General features: G+C 37.4%; 1 protein-coding gene across 1 annotated transcript; it reads left to right on the forward strand.

Moving 5' to 3' along the window:
- Positions 1 to 5467: 5467 nt before the first annotated feature.
- Positions 5468 to 6376, forward strand: LOC117341785 (DEAD-box ATP-dependent RNA helicase 42-like). The gene has a single exon (XM_033903648.1). The coding sequence runs from the start codon at positions 5468 to 5470 to the stop codon at positions 6374 to 6376; it is 909 nt and encodes a 302-aa protein (XP_033759539.1).
- The last annotated feature ends 18600 nt before the right edge of the window (positions 6377 to 24976 follow it).

The raw sequence follows: 24976 nt of genomic DNA on the forward strand, positions 1-24976 counted from the left end.
GTATTCATTAATGCCACCACCAACACTGGAACAGTGCTTCATTACCAATCAGATGACAAAAGTCAAAATATCGTCATGTCGTTAGACAGCGGCAACGCTGTTGCCAGGTACACACGTGGTAGTACAAGCGAAATTATAAGAACTAATGGCGTCGTGGTAACTAACGAGTGGACCCGGATGTGCTTTGTACAAAAGGACAGTAATGCGGGTACTGAGATATTATTAACTAATGCTGTTACCAACATAGAGGCATCATCTGGGAGTAATGTACCGTCGCCATTGCCGATACCAGGAACGATTCGAATAGGAAGCAAACTTGATGGTCCCGAAACAAACTTCAAAGGTCAAATGATTTGTTTAGACATGTATGACTCTGAAGTTAGCCACGGGGATTATGCAGATAGTCTCAATTCATGTGGAAGTGTTTCATTTCCAGGTAAAATATGTGATGTTTATATATTTATTTCAATTAACAGAACTACCCTGGTAACCCGGCTACAGCATTTACTTGTACGTTATTTTGCTGGCGCGAAACGTCAAAAGAGGGTTCCAATTTATCAACTTCAGAACATTCCCCTTTATATTGAGATCTGTCTGTGTCATCCACAAATTGATTGGGCAATCTATTATACATTAATGCATTTTTAGAAAGTGACCTTTATTAGACTTTGAAAAGATCCTGTAGTTATATGACCTATGCATTTATCGTTGTAGCCAGTTCAAATCTACCTACCAGACCGCCTCCTCCACCACCTCCTGTCTGCAATGTGACCGCGCACAAAGAAAGACACGACACCCACTTCAGCCGACTAGAAAACAGGATGTATGTCACTAACGTCAACCAGCTGGACCAGAGAAATGGTACGACTTTGGGGATGTGTGCCTCCTACTGTGTGTCTATATTGGAGTGTATAACCTTCACCTTGACAAGTATTGTGGGTGAATCAACAACATGTCGACTTTTTGATGTCTTTGATCTGTCCTCTATTGTAGAAGATATGGACTCGAGTTTATATGTTTTGCATGCATGTAAATTTTTATGAACAGTAATATCATATAATGTGGTTACATCACTGACACGTTCTAGAAGGACCCAATAGCTGAATGATGTCCCTTTCATCAGTTACATGTTCTAGAAGGACGCAATAGCTTAATGATGTCCCTCTCATCACTGACACGTTCTAGAAGGCCACAATAGCTGAGTGATGTCCCTCTCATCACTGGCATCTTTAAGAAAGACGCAATAGCTGAATGATGTCACTCTCATCACTGGAATGTTCTAGAAGGACGCAATAGCTGAATGATGCCCCTCCCATCACTGGTATGTTCTAGAAGGACGCAAAAGCTTAATTATGTCCCTTTCATTACTTTCATGTTCTAGAAGGACATGATAGCTGAATGATGTCCCTCACATCACTGGCATGTTTTAGAAAGACGCAATAGCTATATGATGTCCCTTTCATCACTGGAATGTTCCAGAGGAACGCGAAAGTTATATTTTGTCCCCAGCAGCATTGGCAGGTCCTGGATGGACGAATAAGCTGTATAATAAAACTCACGGTCATTTTTCGACAAATTCCCGATATATTACTGAATCAACATATTAAGGTGTTATTTACAGGTACGTCTTTTTAATATTTTGCGCTATTTCAATCATACATGTTCCATTGTTTGTGCAGTCATCAGCTTGTCTCTATTGTTACAGTGATTATTTTTCAAAGGGATGTTCAACTAGAGATAGATGCAGTGGAGCGAAAATGAATTAAACTGTATCATACAGCTGTTTCACCTTTCTAGGAACTGTCAATTGTATTAGAGACATCATACAGCTATTTCCACCTCCTAGGACTCGTCAGTGATGTTGGATACATTACACAGCTATTTCGTCCTCCAATGACTCGCCAGGGATGTTAAAAACATCACACAGCCGTTTCGGCTTCCTAGGACTCGCCAGGGATGTTAAAAACATCATGCAGCTGTTTCGTCCTCCAATGACTCGCCAGGGATGTTAAAAACATCATACAGCCGTTTCGGCTTCCTAGGACTCGCCAGGGATGTTAAAAACATCATGCAGTTGTTTCGTCCTCCAATGACTCGCCAGGGATGTTAAAAACATCATACAGCCGTTTCGGCTTCCTAGGACTCGCCAGGGATGTTAAAGACATCATACAGCTATTTCTGCTCCCTATAGGACTCGCCAGTGAGGCAACTAGCAAAGCTCGATATACAAAAAGAATACATCTATTTTATTCGTTTGAGTTCCCATGCACTGTCGATACCCACATAGATAGTTTATTTCAGGAAAGAGGTAAAAAAAAAATTGTGAGGAAAAGAATTGAAATAAGTCCTTGAATACCATCAGTATAGTTGAACACATATATTAACATCGTTACTCCCTGTTATAGCTTTGTTTTATACACTAAGTCTTGCTTCAAAATAATATATCAGTTATGCCTTAATGAGTATACTATAGAGACATTTAACTTTTACCGTAGTTCATCAGGTAATTGGCGTGAATCCACTTTACATTTTGCATCTAATGAGGACAGAACTAACCAAAATCAGAGCTTTGCTTTCCTGACCTTTGCCCCCGAACACTGCCTGGAATGTTATGGATTCTCATTAACAGGCCTCACTGAAGTAAACTCCCTGTCAACATTTTCATTCTAGACTAATGTTGCCAACTTTGTCCTACACACGATCTGAGTTTGAATACACAATTCTTTTGACGCAAGTGACGTAGTCCTTGTGAGTTTTGTTTAACTGCAGGTTTTTATTTTTTAGTAAAGGATCCTCTGTAGTGATTTTTAATTTTGAACACTTATAATTTTGGTCAGTGTTACATATTGATCACTCATGTGATACCATTTGTAAATGTTGTCCAAGCTTTTTCGTAATTTCACATAAGATCCATCACAATTGTCCATGGCATAGTAGCAATGAGTTCTTGTAGAGGCAACATTGTCCGATAGCTCACAATGCCATAACACTGTATTCTAGAGGGACCCGTGGCAATTTTTGTCCTTGCCTTGGTGAAGCCTTTCGCAACATGCCATGTATGATCGGAATTATCTAATATACTTATTCACAGACATGTATCTATCCTGACCATGTGTAGAGACTTCGATCAGTACCATTTTCTTTGAAATCTTTTGTCACTTAACAGTTCATGTCTTTGGCTACAATGTTCATCATCCCTGTGTGAGGGGCCGCGGTGACCGAGTGGTTAAGGTGTCCCGACGCTTTATCACTAGCCTTCCAACTCTGGGTTGCGAGTTCGAAACCTACGTGGGGCAGTTGCCAGGAACTGACCGTAGGCCGGTGGTTTTTCTCCGGTTACTCCGGCTTTCCTCCACCTCCAAAACCTGGCACGTCCTGCAATGACCCTGGCTGTTAATAGGACGTTAAACAAAAACAAACAAACCAAACATCATCCCTGCTGTTTGTTGCAATTCCCAACACCTTGTGTGTAATTCTGCCAACGGGCCAAAACATCGGACTGGGCTGCATGTCGCTCCATCCATGTCGAGCATCTGTTAGGATGGCGATCCCTAAATATCCCTTCCCATTTCTCACGTTGCATTTCAGTCTTTGTTACCTCCTCCTCTAAAACATTCTTTATACTCGTTTTCAGTGATTTCGCAAACTGTTTCGTGAAGTCCGTCAAAATATGACTCGGCACAGACCCCGATTTTTGCAGCTTTACAAAGTCTGTCATATTGGCTATATCTTATTCCCGTTGACATCACTGCGTGAACTAATCGTATGTTTGACAAATGTTAACCTCCTGCAATATGGGGAGAGATGTCATATTTTACTGTGTGTCCAACTACACATTGTTATGACTAAATTATATCTTATATACAAATTATCTCAGCATAACTAGCCAAGCTTCAATATATCCATCTGATTCAAACTTTACTGTAACTGTTTACTAAAAAAATATGCTGCTGGTAGCCCTTTAAGCTTTATGGAAAGCTAATATTTGTTAAAAGCTATTAGTAGTGAAGGTTAGAAAATAATATCGTGTTAACTAGAGTAGCGTCCCTTCGACCGGAACATTTTCTTGTTAACATTTAGCTTTATGATTCTAGGTTTCAAACCAGAGGGATTTAATCTAGCATAAGGATTTAGATTAATATATAATTCTTAACAAAAACTTCGGGGCTGGTGGTCAGTCTAACCCGTATGTTAAGGCCTAGTCTGTTCGAGTTCTATTGCAGTACCTGCTAATAAATACAATTTTCATAAAAAAATAAAATAGATAAAAAAAAACATATATTCAGTCTCAGAGCAGTACTACATATGCTCTAGTCGAGATAAAGATATGCATCGTGTCCATTTGATTATATTTTTTTAATCATCATTTTTCTTCAAATTTTCAACATATGATAACTCGCATGATACAAAAAAACAAAGACAACTTTCATACACACTTGCATGCACAAACTGTATACCAGGGTAGCCTTCTATTACAAAACATGTATGATCAATTGGCTGGTAAAAATGATTGAATGTTCCTGTTGGAAACTGTTAAAAGAAGCATTTCATAATTTCTACCAGCCAATTGATCATACATGTTTGGTAATCGAAGGTTACCCGTTTAAAGAATAGTCACCCAATATGTATTCACTTTGTCAGGTTATCTGACAGGCTGAAGGTAAATCATACTTCAACCATAAAAACAAGATGTTGTGTACTAAATTACCGTTATATTACAATCATTATTCCAAGTGAAGTAATGAATACACAATGTATTATTGTTAAATATTTCTTATTCTTGTAAACAAGAGCACATATACCTGTTTCTGTGTTAATTTGTATCAATGTCATCCAAGTCTCCAAGAAATGGTTGTTTTAAAAAAAAAAGTCTTGTTCACTTTTCGCCATTCAGTTTCGTTCTCCTTTTCATCTAACGGTTTGTGTTGAGTCCAGGTCTTTGACAAATAAAATTTCATAAATAATTACACTTTTCTTTGTTTTTTCGTTTCTTTTATATATATAAGATAAACATTATATATTTCGTATAGCCTTGTGATAAAAACAAGGACGGCAATCTACCTTGTAATTAATCCTAATCTGAATTAATATTATTTCTAATCCATCAAACATATTGAAAAAATGTGAATCTTTTTTGAAAGTTTCTGCTAATATATTCGACAAACGTCTAGATATGACAATCTTAATTCGGTTTAACATATACAGGAGAAAAGTTGTGAACAACGCCATTCCAAAATAACAGATAGTGAACGTCAAACCTAGATCAGTATTATTTGTCGATTTCATATTATTAGCAGTTTTGATATTTTCTTTATATAAATACGCCATGAATGTGTTAAGTTGATTTAACATATACAATATATATAGAAATGTTTTTGAAATGTTGTGAATACCGATATACAGGGAGTGAACAACAAACATAGGTCAGTACAAGGTCAAGTTATCTCACTGCAAGTGTACCATCTCCATGTCGGAAAACAGACTTGGGAGACGACTTGAAGGAAACGGAACGACAGACGACGACAGCAGACGACGAAGACGACGACAGACGACGACGACGACGACGAAGACGACGACAGACGCCGACGACGACGACGACGACGACGACGACGACGGACGACAGTACGAACGACAGACTACGACGAAGACGATGAGAAGACGACGACACGACGACGGACGACGAAGACGACGACAGACGCGAACGACGACGACGACGACGACGACGACGACGACGACAGACGACGACAGACGACGACGACAGACGACGACGAAGGACGAGGACAGACGACGACAGACGACGACGAAGAACGACGACAAACGACGAGACAGACGAACGACGACGAACGAACGACGACGACGAGACGAGACGACGACGACGAGAGACGAGAGCGACGAAGACGACGACGACGACGAGGACGAGAAAGACGACGAGAAGACGAAGACGAGGACGACGAAGACGACGAACGACGACGAGACGACGACAGACGACGAAAGACGACAGACGAGACAGAAGACGGACGACCGACGACGACGACGACGACAGACGATAAGACGACGACGACGAGACAAGACGACGACAGAGACGACGAAGACGACAGAGACGAGAAGACGACGAGAGACGACAAGAGACGACAGACGACGACGAAGACGACGACGACGAACGACGACGACGACGAAGACGACAGACGACGAGACGACGACGACGACAGACGACGACGAACGACGGACGACGAGACAGACGACGGACGGACGAGAGAGACGACGAAGACGACGACAGACACGACAACGACATACATACTACACGACTACGACGACACAACTAGACTACATACTAGACAACTACTACATACACTACTACTACACACTAGACAAGTAGACTATACTACTACTACTACACTACTAGACTACTACGACTACCAGCTATACTACACACATAACGACTACTACAGAACTACTACGACTACGACGACTACTACACTACTACTACATACTACTACTACTACTACTAAATACTACTAATACTACTACATACTACTATACTACTACTACTACCACTACTACTACATACTACTACTAATACTACTACTACTACTACTACTACTACTACTACTACTACTTTGTACAGAATACCAAGGTCCTGAAACACTCTGAGACAGGAAAACTAAACATTGTACAGAATACCAAGGTCCTGAAACACTCTGAGACAGGAAAACTAAACATTGTACAGAATACCAACGACTTGACTCACTCTGAGATAATAAACTTAACATTGTACAGAATACCAAGGACGTAAATCACTCTGAGACAGGAAAACTAAACATTGTACACAATACCAAGGACCTGAATCACTCTGAGACAGGAAAACTAAACATTGTATAGAATACCAAGGACCTGAATCACTCTGAGACAAGAAAACTAAACATTGTACACAATACCAAGGACCTGAGTCACTCTGAGACAGGAAAACTAAACATTGTACACAATACCAGGGACCTGAATCACTCTGAGACGGGAAAATTAAACATTGTACAGAATACCAAGGACCTGAAACACTCTGAGACAGGAAAACTAAACATTGTACAGAATACCAAGGACCTGAATCATTCTGAGACAATAAACTTAACATTGTACAGAATACCAAGGACATGAATCACTCTGAGACAGGAAAAATAAACATTGTATAGAATACCAAGGACCTGAATCACTCTGAGACAGGAAAACTAAACATTGTACAGAATACCAAGGACCTGAATCACTCTGAGACAGAAAAACTAAACATTGTACAGAATACCAAGGACCTGAATCACTCTGAGACAGGAAAACTAAACATTGTACAGAATACCAACGACTTGACTCACTCTGAGACAGGAAAACTAAACATTGTACAGAATACCAACGACTTGACTCACTCTGAGACAGGAAAACTAAACATTGTACACAATACCAAGGACGTAAATCACTCTGAGACAGGAAAACTAAATATTGTACACAATACCAAGGACCTGAATCACTCTGAGACAAGAAAACTAAACATTGTACACAATACCAAGGACCTGAGTCACTCTGAGACAGGAAAACTAAACATTGTACACAATACCAGGGACCTGAATCACTCTGAGACAGGAAAATTAAACATTGTACAGAATACCAAGGGCCTGAAACACTCTGAGACAGGAAAACTAAACATTGTACAGAATACCAAGGACCTGAATCACTCTGAGACAATAAACTGAACATTGTACAGAATACCAAGGACCTGAATCACTCTGAGACAGAAAAACTAAACATTGTATAGAATACCAAGGACCTGAATCACTCTGAGACAGGAAAACTAAACATTGTACAGAATACCAAGGACCTGAATCACTCTGAGACAGAAAAAACTAAACATTGTACAGAATACCAAGGACCTGAATCACTCTGAGACAGGAAAACTAAACATTGTACAGAATACCAACGACTTGACTCACTCTGAGACAGGAAAACTAAACATTGTACACAATACCAAGGACGTAAATCACTCTGAGACAGGAAAACTAAATATTGTACACAATACTAAGGACCTGAGTCACTCTGATATAATAAACTTAACATTGTACGAATACCAAGGACCTGAATCACTCTGAGACAGGAAAACTAAACATTGTACACAATACCAAGGTCCTGAAACACTATGAGACAGGAAAACTAAACATTGTACAGAATACCAACGACTTGACTCACTCTGATATAATAAACTTAACATTGTACAGAATACCAAGGACCTGAATCACTCTGAGACAGGAAAACTAAACATTGTACAGAATACCAAGGACTTGACTCACTCTGAGACAATAAACTAAACATTGTACACAATACCAAGGACCTGAATCACTCTGAGACAGGAAAACTAAACATTGTACACAATACCAAGGACCTGAATCACTCTGAGACAGGAAAACTAAACATTGTACAGAATACCAAGGACCTGAATCACTCTGAGACAGGAAAACTAAACATTGTACAGAATACCAAGGACCTGAATCACTCTGAGACAGAAAAACTAAACATTGTACAGAATACCAAGGACCTGAATCACTCTGAGACAGGAAAACTAAACATTGTACAGAATACCAACGACTTGACTCACTCTGAGACAGGAAAACTAAACATTGTACACAATACCAAGGACGAAAATCACTCTGAGACAGGAAAACTAAATATTGTACACAATACCAAGGACCTGAATCACTCTGAGACAAGAAAACTAAACATTGTACACAATACCAAGGACCTGAGTCACTCTGAGACAGGAAAACTAAACATTGTACACAATACCAAGGGCCTGAAACACTCTGAGACAGGAAAACTAAACATTGTACAGAATACCAAGGACCTGAATCACTCTGAGACAATAAACTGAACATTGTACAGAATACCAAGGACCTGAATCACTCTGAGACAGAAAAACTAAACATTGTATAGAATACCAAGGACCTGAATCACTCTGAGACAGGAAAACTAAACATTGTACAGAATACCAAGGACCTGAATCACTCTGAGACAGGAAAACTAAACATTGTATAGAATACCAAGGACCTGAATCACTCTGAGACAAGAAAACTAAACATTGTACAGAATACCAAGGACCTGAGTCACTCTGAGACAGGAAAACTAAACATTGTACACAATACCAGGGACCTGAATCACTCTGAGACAGGAAAATTAAACATTGTACAGAATACCAAGGACCTGAAACACTCTGAGACAGGAAAACTAAACATTGTACAGAATACCAAGGACCTGAATCATTCTGAGACAATAAACTTAACATTGTACAGAATACCAAGGACATGAATCACTCTGAGACAGGAAAACTAAACATTGTATAGAATACCAAGGACCTGAATCACTCTGAGACAGGAAAACTAAACATTGTACAGAATACCAAGGACCTGAATCACTCTGAGACAGAAAAACTAAACATTGTACAGAATACCAAGGACCTGAATCACTCTGAGACAGGAAAACTAAACATTGTACAGAATACCAACGACTTGACTCACTCTGAGACAGGAAAACTAAACATTGTACAGAATACCAACGACTTGACTCACTCTGAGACAGGAAAACTAAACATTGTACAGAATACCAACGACTTGACTCACTCTGAGACAGGAAAACTAAACATTGTACAGAATACCAAGGGCCTGAAACACTCTGAGACAGGAAAACTAAACATTGTACAGAATACCAAGGACCTGAATCACTCTGAGACAGAAAAACTAAACATTGTATAGAATACCAAGGACCTGAATCACTCTGAGACAGGAAAACTAAACATTGTACAGAATACCAAGGACCTGAATCACTCTGAGACAGAAAAAACTAAACATTGTACAGAATAACAAGGACCTGAATCACTCTGAGACAGGAAAACTAAACATTGTACAGAATACCAACGACTTGACTCACTCTGAGACAGGAAAACTAAACATTGTACACAATACCAAGGACGTAAATCACTCTGAGACAGGAAAACTAAATATTGTACACAATACCAAGGACCTGAGTCACTCTGATATAATAAACTTAACATTGTACGAATACCAAGGACCTGAATCACTCTGAGACAGAAAAACTGAACATTGTACAGAATACCAAGGACCTGAATAACTCTGAGACAGGAAAACTAAACATTGTACAGAATACCAACGACTTGACTCACTCTGATATAATAAACTTAACATTGTACAGAATACCAAGGACCTGAATCATTCTGAGACAATAAACTGAACATTGTACAGAGTACCAAGGACTTGAATCACTCTGAGACAGGAAAACTAAACATTGTACAGAATACCAAGGACCTGAATCACTCTGAGACAGGAAAACTAAACATTGTACACAATACCAAGGACTTGACTCACTCTGAGACAATAAACTAAACATTGTACAGAATACCAAGGACCTGAATCACTCTGAGACAGGAAAACTAAACATTGTACAGAATACCAAGGACCTGAATCACTCTGAGACAGGAAAACTAAACATTGTACAGAATACCAAGGACCTGAAACACTATGAGACAGGAAAACTAAACATTGTACAGAATACCAAGGACCTGAATCACTCTGAGACAGGAAAACTAAACATTGTACAGAATACCAAGGACCTGAGTCACTCTGAGACAATAAACTAAATATTGTACAGAATACCAAGGACGAAAATCACTCTGAGACAATAAACTAAATATTGTACAGAATACCAAGGACGAAAATCACTCTGAGATAGGAAAACTAAACATTACACAGAATACCAAGGACCTGAATCACTCTGAGACAGGAAAACTAAACATTACACAGAATACCAACGACTTGACTCACTCTGAGACAGGAAAACTAAACATTGTACACAATACCAAGGACCTGAATCACTCTGAGACAGGAAAACTAAACATTGTACACAATAGCAAGGACCTGAATCACTCTGAGACAGGAAAACTAAACATTGTACAGAATACCAACGACTTGACTCACTCTGAGACAGGAAAACTAAACATTGTACACAATACCAAGGACGTAAATCACTCTGAGACAGGAAAACTAAATATTGTACACAATACCAAGGACCTGAGTCACTCTGATATAATAAACTTAACATTGTACGAATACCAAGGACCTGAATCACTCTGAGACAGAAAAACTGAACATTGTACAGAATACCAAGGACCTGAATAACTCTGAGACAGAAAACTAAACAATTGTACAGAATACCAACGACTTGACTCACTCTGGATAGAAATACACTTAACATTGTACAGAATACCACCAGAGGACCTGAAATCATTCCTGAGACAATAAACTGGAACCATTGTAACAGAGTACCAAAGGACTTGAAATCCACGCTGAGACAGGAAAACTGAAACATTGTACATAATACCAAGGACCTGAATTCAACTCCTGAGACAGGAAAACTAAACATTGTACAACAATACCAAGGACCGAAATCACTCTGAGACAGGAAAACCTAAACATTGTGACATAATAACACAAGGATCCTGAATCACTCTGAGTACAGGAAAAACTAAACATTGTTACGAATCATACCAACGACTTGAACATCACTCTGAGACAGGAAAACTAAACATTGTACACAATACCAAGTGGTAACGTAAAATCACTCCTGAACAAGGAAAACTAAATATTGTACACAAGACCAAAGGAACCTGAGTCACTCTGATAGAAGAAACTTAACATTGTAGTCGAATACCAAGACGCCGAAACTAAACATTGTACAGAATACCAAGGACCTGAATCACTCTGAGACAGGAAAACTAAACATTGTACACAATACCAAGGACTTGACTCACTCTGAGACAATAAACTAAACATTGTACAGAATACCAAGGACCTGAATCACTCTGAGACAGGAAAACTAAACATTGTACAGAATACCAAGGACCTGAATCACTCTGAGACAGGAAAACTAAACATTGTACAGAATACCAAGGACCTGAAACACTATGAGACAGGAAAACTAAACATTGTACAGAATACCAAGGACCTGAATCACTCTGAGACAGGAAAACTAAACATTGTACAGAATACCAAGGACCTGAGTCACTCTGAGACAATAAACTAAATATTGTACAGAATACCAAGGACGAAAATCACTCTGAGACAATAAACTAAATATTGTACAGAATACCAAGGACGAAAATCACTCTGAGATAGGAAAACTAAACATTACACAGAATACCAAGGACCTGAATCACTCTGAGACAGGAAAACTAAACATTACACAGAATACCAACGACTTGACTCACTCTGAGACAGGAAAACTAAACATTGTACACAATACCAAGGACCTGAATCACTCTGAGACAGGAAAACTAAACATTGTACACAATAGCAAGGACCTGAATCATACGGAGACAGGAAAACTAAACACTGTAATAATGATTATCATAGTCGTTTCGTTTCTTGTTGTTTTGCAATGGCCGTAAAAAACCCAGAAGGAATCGAGGAAACTTTAAAAAACAAAAAAAAAACAAAAAAAAAACAAAAAACGCGAAGATGTTCAAATTGTATCGATGTAGATATAACAATTGAACATGCTTTTACATATACATGTTCTATCAGCATGATTTACATTATTCTATCGGTACTAGATGAGGACAATAACAAGAATCAACTATCCACAACATTTTGAATGCAAGGTTCACGACGCTTATAATACAGCAGAAATACAAGGCGTGCCATCGAGAAGTCTGTAAATGGTAATCTTAGAGCCGATAATGTGATTGGGAAGGACCTAGGCCAGACATATTCTACATCCGAAAAGATCCACGTGTCACAAAATCAATAAGTGCCACTACGGTTCTGATGTATGGGTAAATGTATGGCATGTCTGATGTTTTGCCTATAAGTCGCTCGCCTACGCATTTAATCTAGGACGTCAGTCTGGCACGGCCTTTACCTTAGAACAGATGCTGGAATCAATAATTTGATAGAAATAGACATCAAATCGTGAGCATAAGACGTGGAATTAAATAAGGTTTGTCAAGAATAATGGACGGGGGATAGTCATATGATTATTTCAGAATTCTCGAGTCACGCAATATCAGTATATGTATATATCCATTTTACAAAAGATAAAAATAAATAGATGAATAAAAATGAATAAAAATAAATAGAAATCTATGGATCATCACCCAGTCAACATACTTAACGGTGATCTATTTATTAAATTTGTGCTTCTTTATATTTATGTTTTCCGGCAGCTGGGAATTCAAAAAGAATTATAACTCCATTTTAAATATTCTTGATGTACATAAAAACAAGGTAAAGAATAAGAACACACACATGCTTCTTTTAACTTTCAGAATCGTCTGGATCCTGACACTTTTTGCCCCAACTGCATCTCTGACGAGTTCCAGGAGAACGAAATGTATGATGCAATTGTAGTCATTGTGCTTTTGTATAATTCATTCAAATTACAAATCTGGAAGCCGTATTTACTGAAATAGACACTGATTTTCCGTGAACATTCCAAACAATATCAGACGAAATATGGTATGATAAAATCATACTTACAGATTTAGCAAAGGAAAGATTACTAAGAAATATATCGTACAAATACAAGGTAAGATATCCAGGGAAGAAAAAATTCCAGATAAATCAAAGTAAGCTCCTATCACAAATAAAGTAGAACAATTCACCAGCCGATAATATCTATCGCCGAAATGCTTTTTTTTTTATGTTTTTAGCTTTACAATGTTTATGTCTACTTACCTTGTGAAATCCATTAACATGTTCTGTACAAAATACATACCACAATCAAGTTACTCGTTTTGTGAATAAATAATCTCAAACTTGATTTAGAATGTTGTTGCTTCGTGGTCTTCATCATGTTTGGAATTAATCTCCTCCCTTGTGTGGTATGAAGCTCATTGGCTACGTTGTTACTACCCTAGTTTCCAACTCGAGAACGTGACATTACTTGGTTTTTGTCTGGATTAATAGTTTGTACGTAAAAGGTGTCGACGAAGAGGAAGAAGCTGTTAACCCTTCCAGAATACTTGGTCCTATTCTCTTTGTGTGAATTTTCAACGATTTTGGGAATTATGTTGATGATTTTCCCTCATTTATAGAATTTGGGTTATTAAGATTACGATTTGATGGCGATTTTTTTCTTGATATTACTATCTACTACATTTCAGAAATGAAAGACTGTCTCGAGCAAATAAAGCATTTCGTTAAATGTGTTACTCTGATATACGTTATTGATATGCTATAAATGTTAAATCAAAGATGGAACAACAATTACATGTAGTCTTAATGGATATTAAAATTAAGATATGTAAACGGTTAAGAGAGTTAACTGTGGAATTTCAAACAGTATATGCGCAAACGATATTATAACCATTTAAGTCGCAACAAACAACTCTTGAATCAACAGCTAAGTCAGTGAAATCTGACCTTCAAGGTTCTAGTGTTAAAATAGAACGCGTTTCGAAATGCTTCAACAAGAAATCAATAGCTTTATACCATTTAATGATTGTGTTCGTGACTGGGATTGTATGCTTTAAGTAATTAGTTTGATTAACATTGCAGTAATTATTTGTTAACTCGTGCATGATCAGATTGAGAAGATTATTCAACTTTCTACTTTAGTAGTTTTATGGCATTGGAGGATTCAGCCGAGCACCACTTGTAAATGGAATCGAAAACAATTATGAAACCCTAGACTAGACATGAAAAATAAATCACAAACCAAATTTTAGAATATTTTTTTCCTGTAAAATCATGTTATCATATAAGGATGTGAAATTGTGCATCATGTGTGGGTGTGAAATCATGTACCATGTATGGGTGTGAAATCATGTTCTCATAAAGTATATATAGGTGTGCAATTATGTTCTCATAAATAATATGGGTGTGCAATCATGTTCTTTTATATGGGTGTGAAATCATGTTATCATATATGGGCGTGAAAACGTGTTTCATATGTTGGTGTCATGTATTCCTGGGTTAAGAATATCCTGATAGTTGAGCAGGGGTCAGAATGACTGATGAGCTCTAGATTGGGGAGACATCATCTGACTATCTGCAACACGCTATTTGACTTTGGGCCCTCTATAACCAATTGGCTGGTCACACAAAGTCCTTGGTTAACATTCGTTCAAGAAAGCGATGGCTTAGGGTCGATCGCGAGAGTATACACTTACACGTACTATGTATATTCTTATGAGTATCCCTGGCTATTTGGTGCTGGATATCCGCGACATTTCAGTATCCCCTGTTGGACTCTGTGGCAGGTGGGAGCACAGATGGCGAAAATAATGAAACATCACCAAAAAGAACAAAGCAAAAACCCAAACGAGGACACAACACAAAACGTCAATTGCCTGCGGTTCCTTGTGATGACCTCCACACAGAGGTAGCAGTGTACAGTAAAAATGCCCATTTCTGAAAAATAAGGCACATGTTTTACATATGTAAACATAGCCACGTAGCCCTACATATTACCTATAATAAAGTATATATATTTGTAATCTATATAACATTTGCAATTTTAATACAGCTCTGAAGGAAAAGTAAACTTATTGCTTCTATATTTTTCAGATCTGTGAATACCATGGTGAACCACTTCAAAAAACCTTAAACATTACAAAATATCACGACACATGTATTTGACCCAAAATGACACAATTCAATACACATTTTTTCCCCTGAAACCTATTTGAAATTGAATTTCTCTATCTCAAAGACAGAATTAATCCTTCACTGTGAGACACCATTTTTCGCTGAAGGCAAAACAAAATTTCCGATGTAAACACACTTTCGGAAAATCCGGAAATTTAAAATCCGCAACCAATTTATTTACGTTAGTATTAACAAATGTGAAGCCTGCATGTACTACTTTATAATGAATATACTAAATATAGTGTACAATTATTTGTTAATGCATATCATAACACAGGAGTTATTTGCTTAACAAAAAAATCACCCATGGCCAGGCAGTCCTTCTGTGGTCTGCTGCCAGAGCGGCAAAACAACGACTTCGTTGTCGACTCTGCTGTTAAGAAAGGGCGTCAAGGGATCTACTCACAGAGGTTTATCGTCAACAACAGGCAAGGAACCTTCTTTGAACGTCCCGTTCTGCCGGCTTCATGGTCTATATGAAAGCACACTGATCAACTTAATTGCAGTAAAGGGGTTATTTGGCTCCCAGTCTTGCGCAATGACACCTGAAGGCATACTTGGGTATTTCCAGGAGGAGAGCGTTCCAGTCTCCTAGTGAGACGAATGCTCATCGAAAAAGAACAAAGGAACTTTCAATGCTGCCTCAAACCCTAACAATCGCGTACCAGAAGAACAACGATATATCTCGAACCCTGTCAGAAAAATAGTCATCACGAAAAACGATGCAGACGAAAAACGATTTGCCAGTATTGTGGCCGTGAGGGACACACAGAACAAAGTGACTATGACAACTGTGAGGGATGACAAGCAGACATGGCTGCCCAGCAGAACTGAATATCCTCACGTTAGATCCATCCCATTTTGCAACCAAAACAAAAAATAAAATCAACCAAAACGACACCACCACCAATAGTGAATGTTTCCAAAACACCCTCTTTATTAGAAAGTCCTAACTTAGCCCGTTTAGGGCACCTACTCGGTCGCAGCGATGACGCTCACTTATCTCTGTACCGAGATCTCAAATGAGGTCAGGGACAACATGAAACAGACCAACAAATGAATAGAATAGTCATGGCAAATCAGATTGGCTCAATCTGAATGTCACCTATGGTAAAGGATCAGAAGATCCGAAAAGCAGGTTCAATGTCTTCCTGTATCTCGATGTTGGGATGCCTCAACGCTCCTTACTTCAACTGCATCGAGATTCAGACAAAGCACAAAAAATAGATAAATAAATAAATATTAACAAAGCAATTATTCAATGAAACATCCGTTGATTAATGACAAATATAGAATTTCAAAATTTATCAAAAGAATTAAGATCTGCCAATTTTTGTCTACAAGAAATTATAATTATAAACCCAATTACTTTTGGAAATTCCCGACTCTTCAATACCAGTCCAACTGTAGGAAGCAGAGCAACACATGGTGCAGCTGTAGCCATCCATAAAAAATATTCCTCTCGGAATGATCAATGAAACACAAATTTACAGGCTGTTGCTGTCTGATTAATTTATATTCCACCGAGTATTGCTTTCACTTGTGAGCAGCTCAATAACATCGTCTCTCAACTCCCGTCACCATTCATAATTCTCGGAAATTTTAATGGGCATAACAGCCTGTGGAGCTCTCCAAACACAGGCAATGGAGAAAGACGTATTGAGGAATTTATAGATAAAATCAACTTGTGTTTTTTTAACAATAATATTCCTACCTATTTGCACCCAGCTACATGCTCTCGTACCACACTGACCTATCACAATGTCATCAGTCCATTCTACTCGATTATGACTGAAAAGTAAATAATTATCAATGTGGGAGTGACCACTTCCCTATTTCCCTTAAGAATATTGGGACTTATTTCTGCCAAAAGTTAAAAGCACACAATGACACCCTCAACCTCGATCGAATGTGCGCAAAGCAGATTACATCCATTTCCTATACGTGTGCAACGAGGAGCTTACCATAGAAAAAAATTACTTACCTCGACGACCCAATCAAAACTTTTACTTAAATACTCACTTCTATATCCCTAAAGACAATTCCAAAATCTACGCCAAAACCCACGAATTACTTTTATCCGAAGAGTCGTTTAAAACAAACAGTAATAATTTAGCTGCTCTAAGACGCTAATCGAATTGCCAAACTGCTTCAAACTACAGTAATTTTATCTGTCGGGCAAAGGCTCGGTGATTAATTAAAACTTACAAAAGAAAGAGTAAGTGAGAATATGTATCAAAAATGATCACGTAAATACCTCATCCAAAAAATGTATGGCATATCATTAGAAAAATAAGAGGTAAAAAAGATAATTCAACATCCTCCCACCTTATTAACAAAAACAAAAATTTACACGTTCAAGACTGAAATTACGAACGCATTTGCACACAGCATAGCAAACAATTCATCCATTTTAAATCAATCTTAAAAATTCCAGTCTGTTAAGGGACAAAAGGAGAAAAGAAACGGCTCAACTTAAGTCAGCAATTCAAGAAAGTTACAATGACCCATTTACCCTACCAGAACTTTAAGATTCGCTTGGAAAACCACAAGACTCTGCTTCAGGTCCAAATGATATTCCATATCAATTTGTTAAGCAGTTATCAGACTCATCACTAACATGCCTTCTTTACATGTTCGACAAAGTTTATGCTTCCGGAAAGATTCCAGGCTCGTGGGAGAATTCCATAGTTGCAGGGTATACTTATTCCAAAACCGGAAAAGGATGCTACTGATACAAACAATTATCGTCCTATTTCTCGGACAAGTTGTGTATGTAAACATTAAGAACGAACGATAATCAAAAGATTAGTTTGGTTTCCTGAGGCCAACGGTATAAAAGCCCCTGTCCAGAATGGTTTCAAAAACAGAAAAGGGAAAATGACCATCTCATCAGACTAGAGACATTCATTCGAGAGGCTTTCGGTGTTGCCATGTTCTTCAATCTTGAAAAGGACTACTTGGTCGTATAGCATAATGAAATATCTGTATGACCTTGGTGCACGTGAAAATCTCCTCAATTGTCTATTAGATAAACACTTCAAAGCCCGTGTCGGCTCAACTTTTTCTGAAACGGCCAAACAGGAAAAGGGATTCTCACAGGGTAGAATCAAATCAGTTACTCTTTCCGGTCTTAGAATCAACGATATAGTCAAATGTCTTTGGTCAGTCAATAGAAAGGTCGTTAGATGACTCTTTGATCTGTGACAGCCCTAAGAACATGCATACGATAGAACGACAATTTCAACAGAGTTTAAACCAACCACAAAATTGGGCAGACGAAAAAGGCTTCAAATTCTCTAAATCAAATAAAATAGTATCATGTATTTCTGCCAAAAATGAAAAGCACACAATGACACAAATCCTTATACTTGATGGCACAACAATTCTTGTCGTCGAACAAACGAAATTTCTTGGCCTAATTTTTTATTCTAAACTTTCTTTTCTCCCACACAGAAAGTATCTAACGTGGTCCAAGGCGTTGAACATTATACGAGTCCTTTCTCATACTGATTGGGGAGCGGACATTGTAATACTTTTGCGTATTTATAGATCACTTATTCGAACAAAACTGGCAGAAGAAAAACTTGAATGACAGTTTGCAGCTCAATTAAAATCAAGTCCTAAAAATCCTGCTTTTGACCAAGTATTCAACCTAAAATACCAAAACGTCTGCCAACATTTGATATTCGATTTCAAATCTTCAAGACCGACCTTGCTGAATTTAACATATCGGATGTTCCCCATTTAGCATACAAACATTAACAGATTTAACGTTACATGAGAGAGGCAAATCAAATGTGATGCCGGACAATCACAAATCCTCCTGTCGGGAATACATTTCGAATTACCATTCATACATACGGATGGTTCCAAAGAAGGTGAGAAAATGGCTGCAGCCTGCTGTACTATTAATGTCTGCACTTCCGTCTTTTCCCGCCTAAGCATGTGCCATTAATTTGGCCCTAGGCAATAACGATGAACTACATAATTAAAAGACAATCATTTGTTCCGACTCTCTGTTTGTCCTTCAAAGTTAACGGTTGCGAGATCCTAAAAAGCACACACTTACAAAATCTTATTTTTCGAATATCTCGTATCTTAAACAAATTGCTATGTCGGAATTAAAGGCAACGGACTTGCTTTACATTTCCCACAAGCACATATCAAACTACAATATAGACACAGATTTCAAACATGTTATTTGCACTGCCATTCAAAGTAAATGACTACAACGGTGGTCTCTCGAAGAAAGTACAACCGAAACCAATCCATTCTCAGTCGGAAAGATCGTAGAGAGGAAGTTGTCTATACTCTATGCTCCGAACCGCGCGGAATTTATCCTACTCATTAGATCCTTTAAAAACGAGAAGCTCCACCAACATACCATCTATGTGACACCCCATTTACTGGGGAGCAATTTCTAATAGAATGTTCCGGTTTTAAGCACATTCGTGATAACTACTTTCGAGTCCCGGATATGAAAACTTTATATCGATCTGTTCTATAGACTTTGATGGCCTTTAACCTATCGTACCCCTATGACATTATATATATCGATCTATTCTATAGACTTTGATGACCTTTAACCTATCGTACTCCCTATGACATTATATATATCGATCTATTCTATAGACTTTGATGACCTTTAACCTATCGTACTCCCTATGACATTATATATATCGATCTATTCTATAGACTTTGATGACCTTTTACCTATCTTACCCCCTATGACGTTATATATATCGATCTGTTCTATTGACTTTGATGACCTTTAACCTATCGTACCCCCTATGGCGTTATATATATATCATATAGTCGACATAGTCTATTCGTTATCGCTTTTATTTTTTTTTCAATTTTTATTTTAATGATCTAGAATTACAATGCTTATAAAATGAACATTTTTATCCTTTTTTGTCTTCGCCACCCACATAATCATGGCCCTAAATGACCATTGCCGTCGATGGGACATTAAAACCAAACCAATTTCCCTTCTTCACAATGAATACATGTCGTTAGAGCGGGGAAAGGGACATATAACTATTTTAAAGCTTCCTTGTAATTACGGGGCAAAAAGGCTTTCTGTAGATATTGTCTTGATAAGAACGTATTCTGATATATCCGACTAAAACAAAGCAAGTAAAGTGCTTAAAATGACTAATATTCCTCATAATCAAAAATCCTTGGTCTGTCTTTCTATCGCCTTAAAACTCTTATCTATAAAACCGGGAGGAAATATGAACAAAAACCATATATACATATTGGCATGGTGACCCTGGAAAAAAGTATAAGGGAAGCAACGATATGTATTCCAAATAAGAATAAGTGTCTTTTGTTTCGTCGGCGACACCTGACACACAACTCCAGGTCAAAGTCGGGTCATGTGCGGTGACACCGGAACCACTAGGCGTATAAACAAGCATCAAGCATGACTGACTTGATATCGCAAAAGGAAACAGAAGAGTTCCAAATGAGACCATGATGTGGACCATGAAACTTCCACGTGGCTTCATCAACTTGTATCATTAATTTGTATAACGCAACAGCAGTCAAAATGTCACATAGCCCCTTAAGGATTGCTCCCTAAATTTAGTTTAACCTGTCAATCTTTTTGTTGGAACCAACACACGGGCCTTATAATGTTTGTCTCGTAAACCACACATAGTAAGTGTAAACAAGTGTAACCTCGTGCTTTGTGGGGACACTATAACATAAATCACAAGAGTGTGCATGAAAAGTATGAAAAGTACAAATTTATTATGTTTAAAAATGGGGGGGGGGGGGGGGGGTGTGTGCTCCATATGAATGTTAGGGATAGTATTAGACCTTTTTTTATACAATGTAAATTTACATCAATACTATTTAGAGAATTCAGTACCTTTATTGACAGCTATAAATTCCAACGAATCTACAGATTTATGATGATGTATACTTGTGTATATCATCATTGTATAGAAAGACTTTTAAACTTTTAAATAACCTGGCTTGTTGCACCTTAATTTTCCTGTCAGTAGTCGCAATCTTCCACAGAAATCGTGATAATTGTATCAGTAACGCCCTACCGCCTTGCTCTATGAATAACACGCTACCAAGATCGACCCGGTAGCTTACAAGTCTGCCCTCCCCCTATTGTATTACAACTGGATTTCCCCACTTATTTACAGATATTGTTCTCTGTCCAACCTGATATACCCTACCATATTAAATATAAATGAACCCGTCTTCGTGGATGGATATTAGTCTAGGGAGACCTTCACATTGGGGGAAATGTTATCAGTGCGATAAATCTGGTGTTTGTCTCTATATAATTTATATAGCTCGTGTCCTAGCCCTCTATGTATACATATTTATATGCATGATGGTGTCCACGGACCACAGCTGAAACGGGAAGTCTTGCCAAATATCTCCACTCATGGGGTCCGCGAGTTCATTGTAACCAAATGACGAACATTTGTCAGGTGGTCACAAACATTTTTTTTGATGTGACTAAGTGACGTACATGGGGTCTCTAACCTATGAATGGCTCCTTCGTCAATAGAGACATTGTGGAAGGTCAAGGACGATTTCCCCGCCGCATGTTCTATATAAAGAACAAACTCAACTCCGACAACGAAGAGGCCCATGACAGGAAAATCGATATGAAGATAAAGCATTGACAGCATCCTTGGTATGAAATATAATGATAATTTATACCATTCTACGAATCCAAAATAAACACAGATTTTGAAAATAATTCTTCTTGAACATAAAAACCATACACAAAGATATGTTACCGAGAAAAATGTATTGATAATTCAAAAAAGTTTTGGTGAAAGACATTTGTTCAAATTATTGCCTGAAATGAAGTAACACAATGCATGTAATTTAGAATAACACTCCAGAGACTGGTCAAGTATTGCATTTTTAATGACCAATCGATAAGTCTAACACTAAAGATCCGCTTCCTACCATTGGAGCTACACTTTACATTATGAAGATTTCCTGACTCAGCGCCTTTATTCGATCATTTCATACAGGGTCTACCATGTCACAAGTCTGGGCACGTGAATTATAATGTCACGCTGATTGGATAATCAGACACAATCGTCGGCACATCTCGCGTGATACCATTCAGAGACCAAGGTTATTCGGTCGAATGACGTCACACCGCCGAGTCTAATTATACAAAACGCACCGAGAATAATCTTAGCGTCCGGATCAAGGGCCAATTGAATCGGAATTTATAGTTGTTTTCGTTGGAATACCAATGAGCGCCAGCCTAGTCATGAACACGATTGTGTACAACTTATAGTCTATATCAGAAAACCCCATCGAGGGTGCACTGCGTATTGAATATAGTAATATATACACAGAGAGTCCGAGTATTTATCATGGTGAGGGCAATAATAGTGTATTACTGATCAGGTTACCGTGTGTCCTAGCTATTGACACATTAACACCATTTATGACTTTGAGATTATAGTGCAGTGTCATTGCTCCAGATTCAAATCAAACAAGCCTACATTGACCGATATAAATATCTTAGTTCATATGACTGACATACACTTGTTTATATATGAGTATCCTTAGGTTAAAAAAAGGTCATGTACGCAGCATACAAAATGATCAACAAAGGAAATCCACGTCTGTTGGTTTGTATGTGTAAGTTGTGTCGCATACATACATACATGTAAGTGTGCGCGCGTGCGTAAACATCAAATAAACAACCCAGAGGACAAAAAGGTCACATGCAGATCAAATTACAAACGTATATATGTGTAAATATAACAAGCTTATCTGATATTAAAGTAGACATGATTCGGAGCTGCAATATCAGAAATATATTGCGGTTAAGACGTAAAAATCCACCGTAACACATTGAACAAACATGAGCAAACCTGAGTTCACACAATTTGGACTTTAATATGTACCTTAATTTGAATATATTTTGGAAGTCTCATATCCTTTTAGGTTTCAGGTCATACTTCAGTATTATTCAACACGCGTATTTTAGGAATGAGGTTGCTAAGGTAGAATTGTATGTCTCTTTTGAGGTGGATCGGCCTAAACTTTATATGATATACCTGTATAGTATATACCATGTACGTGTATAGTATATATTCCATCTTTATTTGATATACCTGTATAGTATATATTCCACCTTAATATGATATACCTGTATAGTATATATTCCACCTTTATATGATATACCTGTAGAGTATATATTCCATCTTTATATGATATACCTGTATAGTATATATTCCATCTTTATATGATATACCTGTATAGTATATATTCCATCTTTATATGATATACCTGTATAGTATATACCATGTACGTGTATAGTATATATTCCATCTTTATATGATATACCTGTAGAGTATATATTCCATCTTTATATGATATACCTGTATAGTATATATTCCACCTTTATATGATATACCTGTAGAGTATATATTCCATCTTTATATGATATACCTGTATAGTATATATTCCATCTTTATATGATATACCTGTATAGTATATATTCCATCTTTATATGATATACCTGTATAGTATATACCATATACGTGTATAGTATATATTCCACCTTGATATGATATACCTGTATAGTATATACCATATACGTGTATAGTATATATTCCATCTTTATATGATATACCTGTATAGTATATACCATATACGTGTATAGTATATATTCCATCTTTATATGATATATCTGTTTATTATATATTCCACCTTGATATGATATACCTGTATAGTATATATTCCACCTTTATATGATATACCTGTATAGTATATATTCCACCTTTATATGATATACCTATATAGTATATATTCCATCGTTATATGATATACCTGTTTAGTATATATTCCACCTTGATATGATATACCTGTATAGTATATATTCCACCTTTATATGAAATACCTGTATAGTATATACCATATACCTGTATAGTATATATTCCATCTTTATATGATATACCTGTATAGTATATATTCCACCTTTATATGATATACCTGTATAGTATATATTCCACCTTTATCTGATATACCTGTATAGTATATATTCCACCTTTATATGATATACCTGTATAGTATATACCATATACGTGTATAGTATATATTCCATCTGTATATGATATACCTTTATAGTATATATTCCACCTTGATATGATATACCTGTATAGTATATATTCCACCTTGATATGATATACCTGTATAGTATATATTCCACCTTGATATGATATACCTGTATAGTATATACCATATACGTGTATAGTATATATTCCACCTTGATATGA

This window comes from Pecten maximus, chromosome 14 (genome assembly GCF_902652985.1).
Source record: "Pecten maximus chromosome 14, xPecMax1.1, whole genome shotgun sequence".
Lineage (NCBI taxonomy): Eukaryota > Metazoa > Mollusca > Bivalvia > Pectinida > Pectinidae > Pecten > Pecten maximus.

Bases quoted from the DNA above. Each gene is read 5' to 3' on its own strand.
- LOC117341785 (XM_033903648.1), top strand. From the start codon at position 5,468: ATGTCGGAAAACAGACTTGGGAGACGACTTGAAGGAAACGGAACGACA.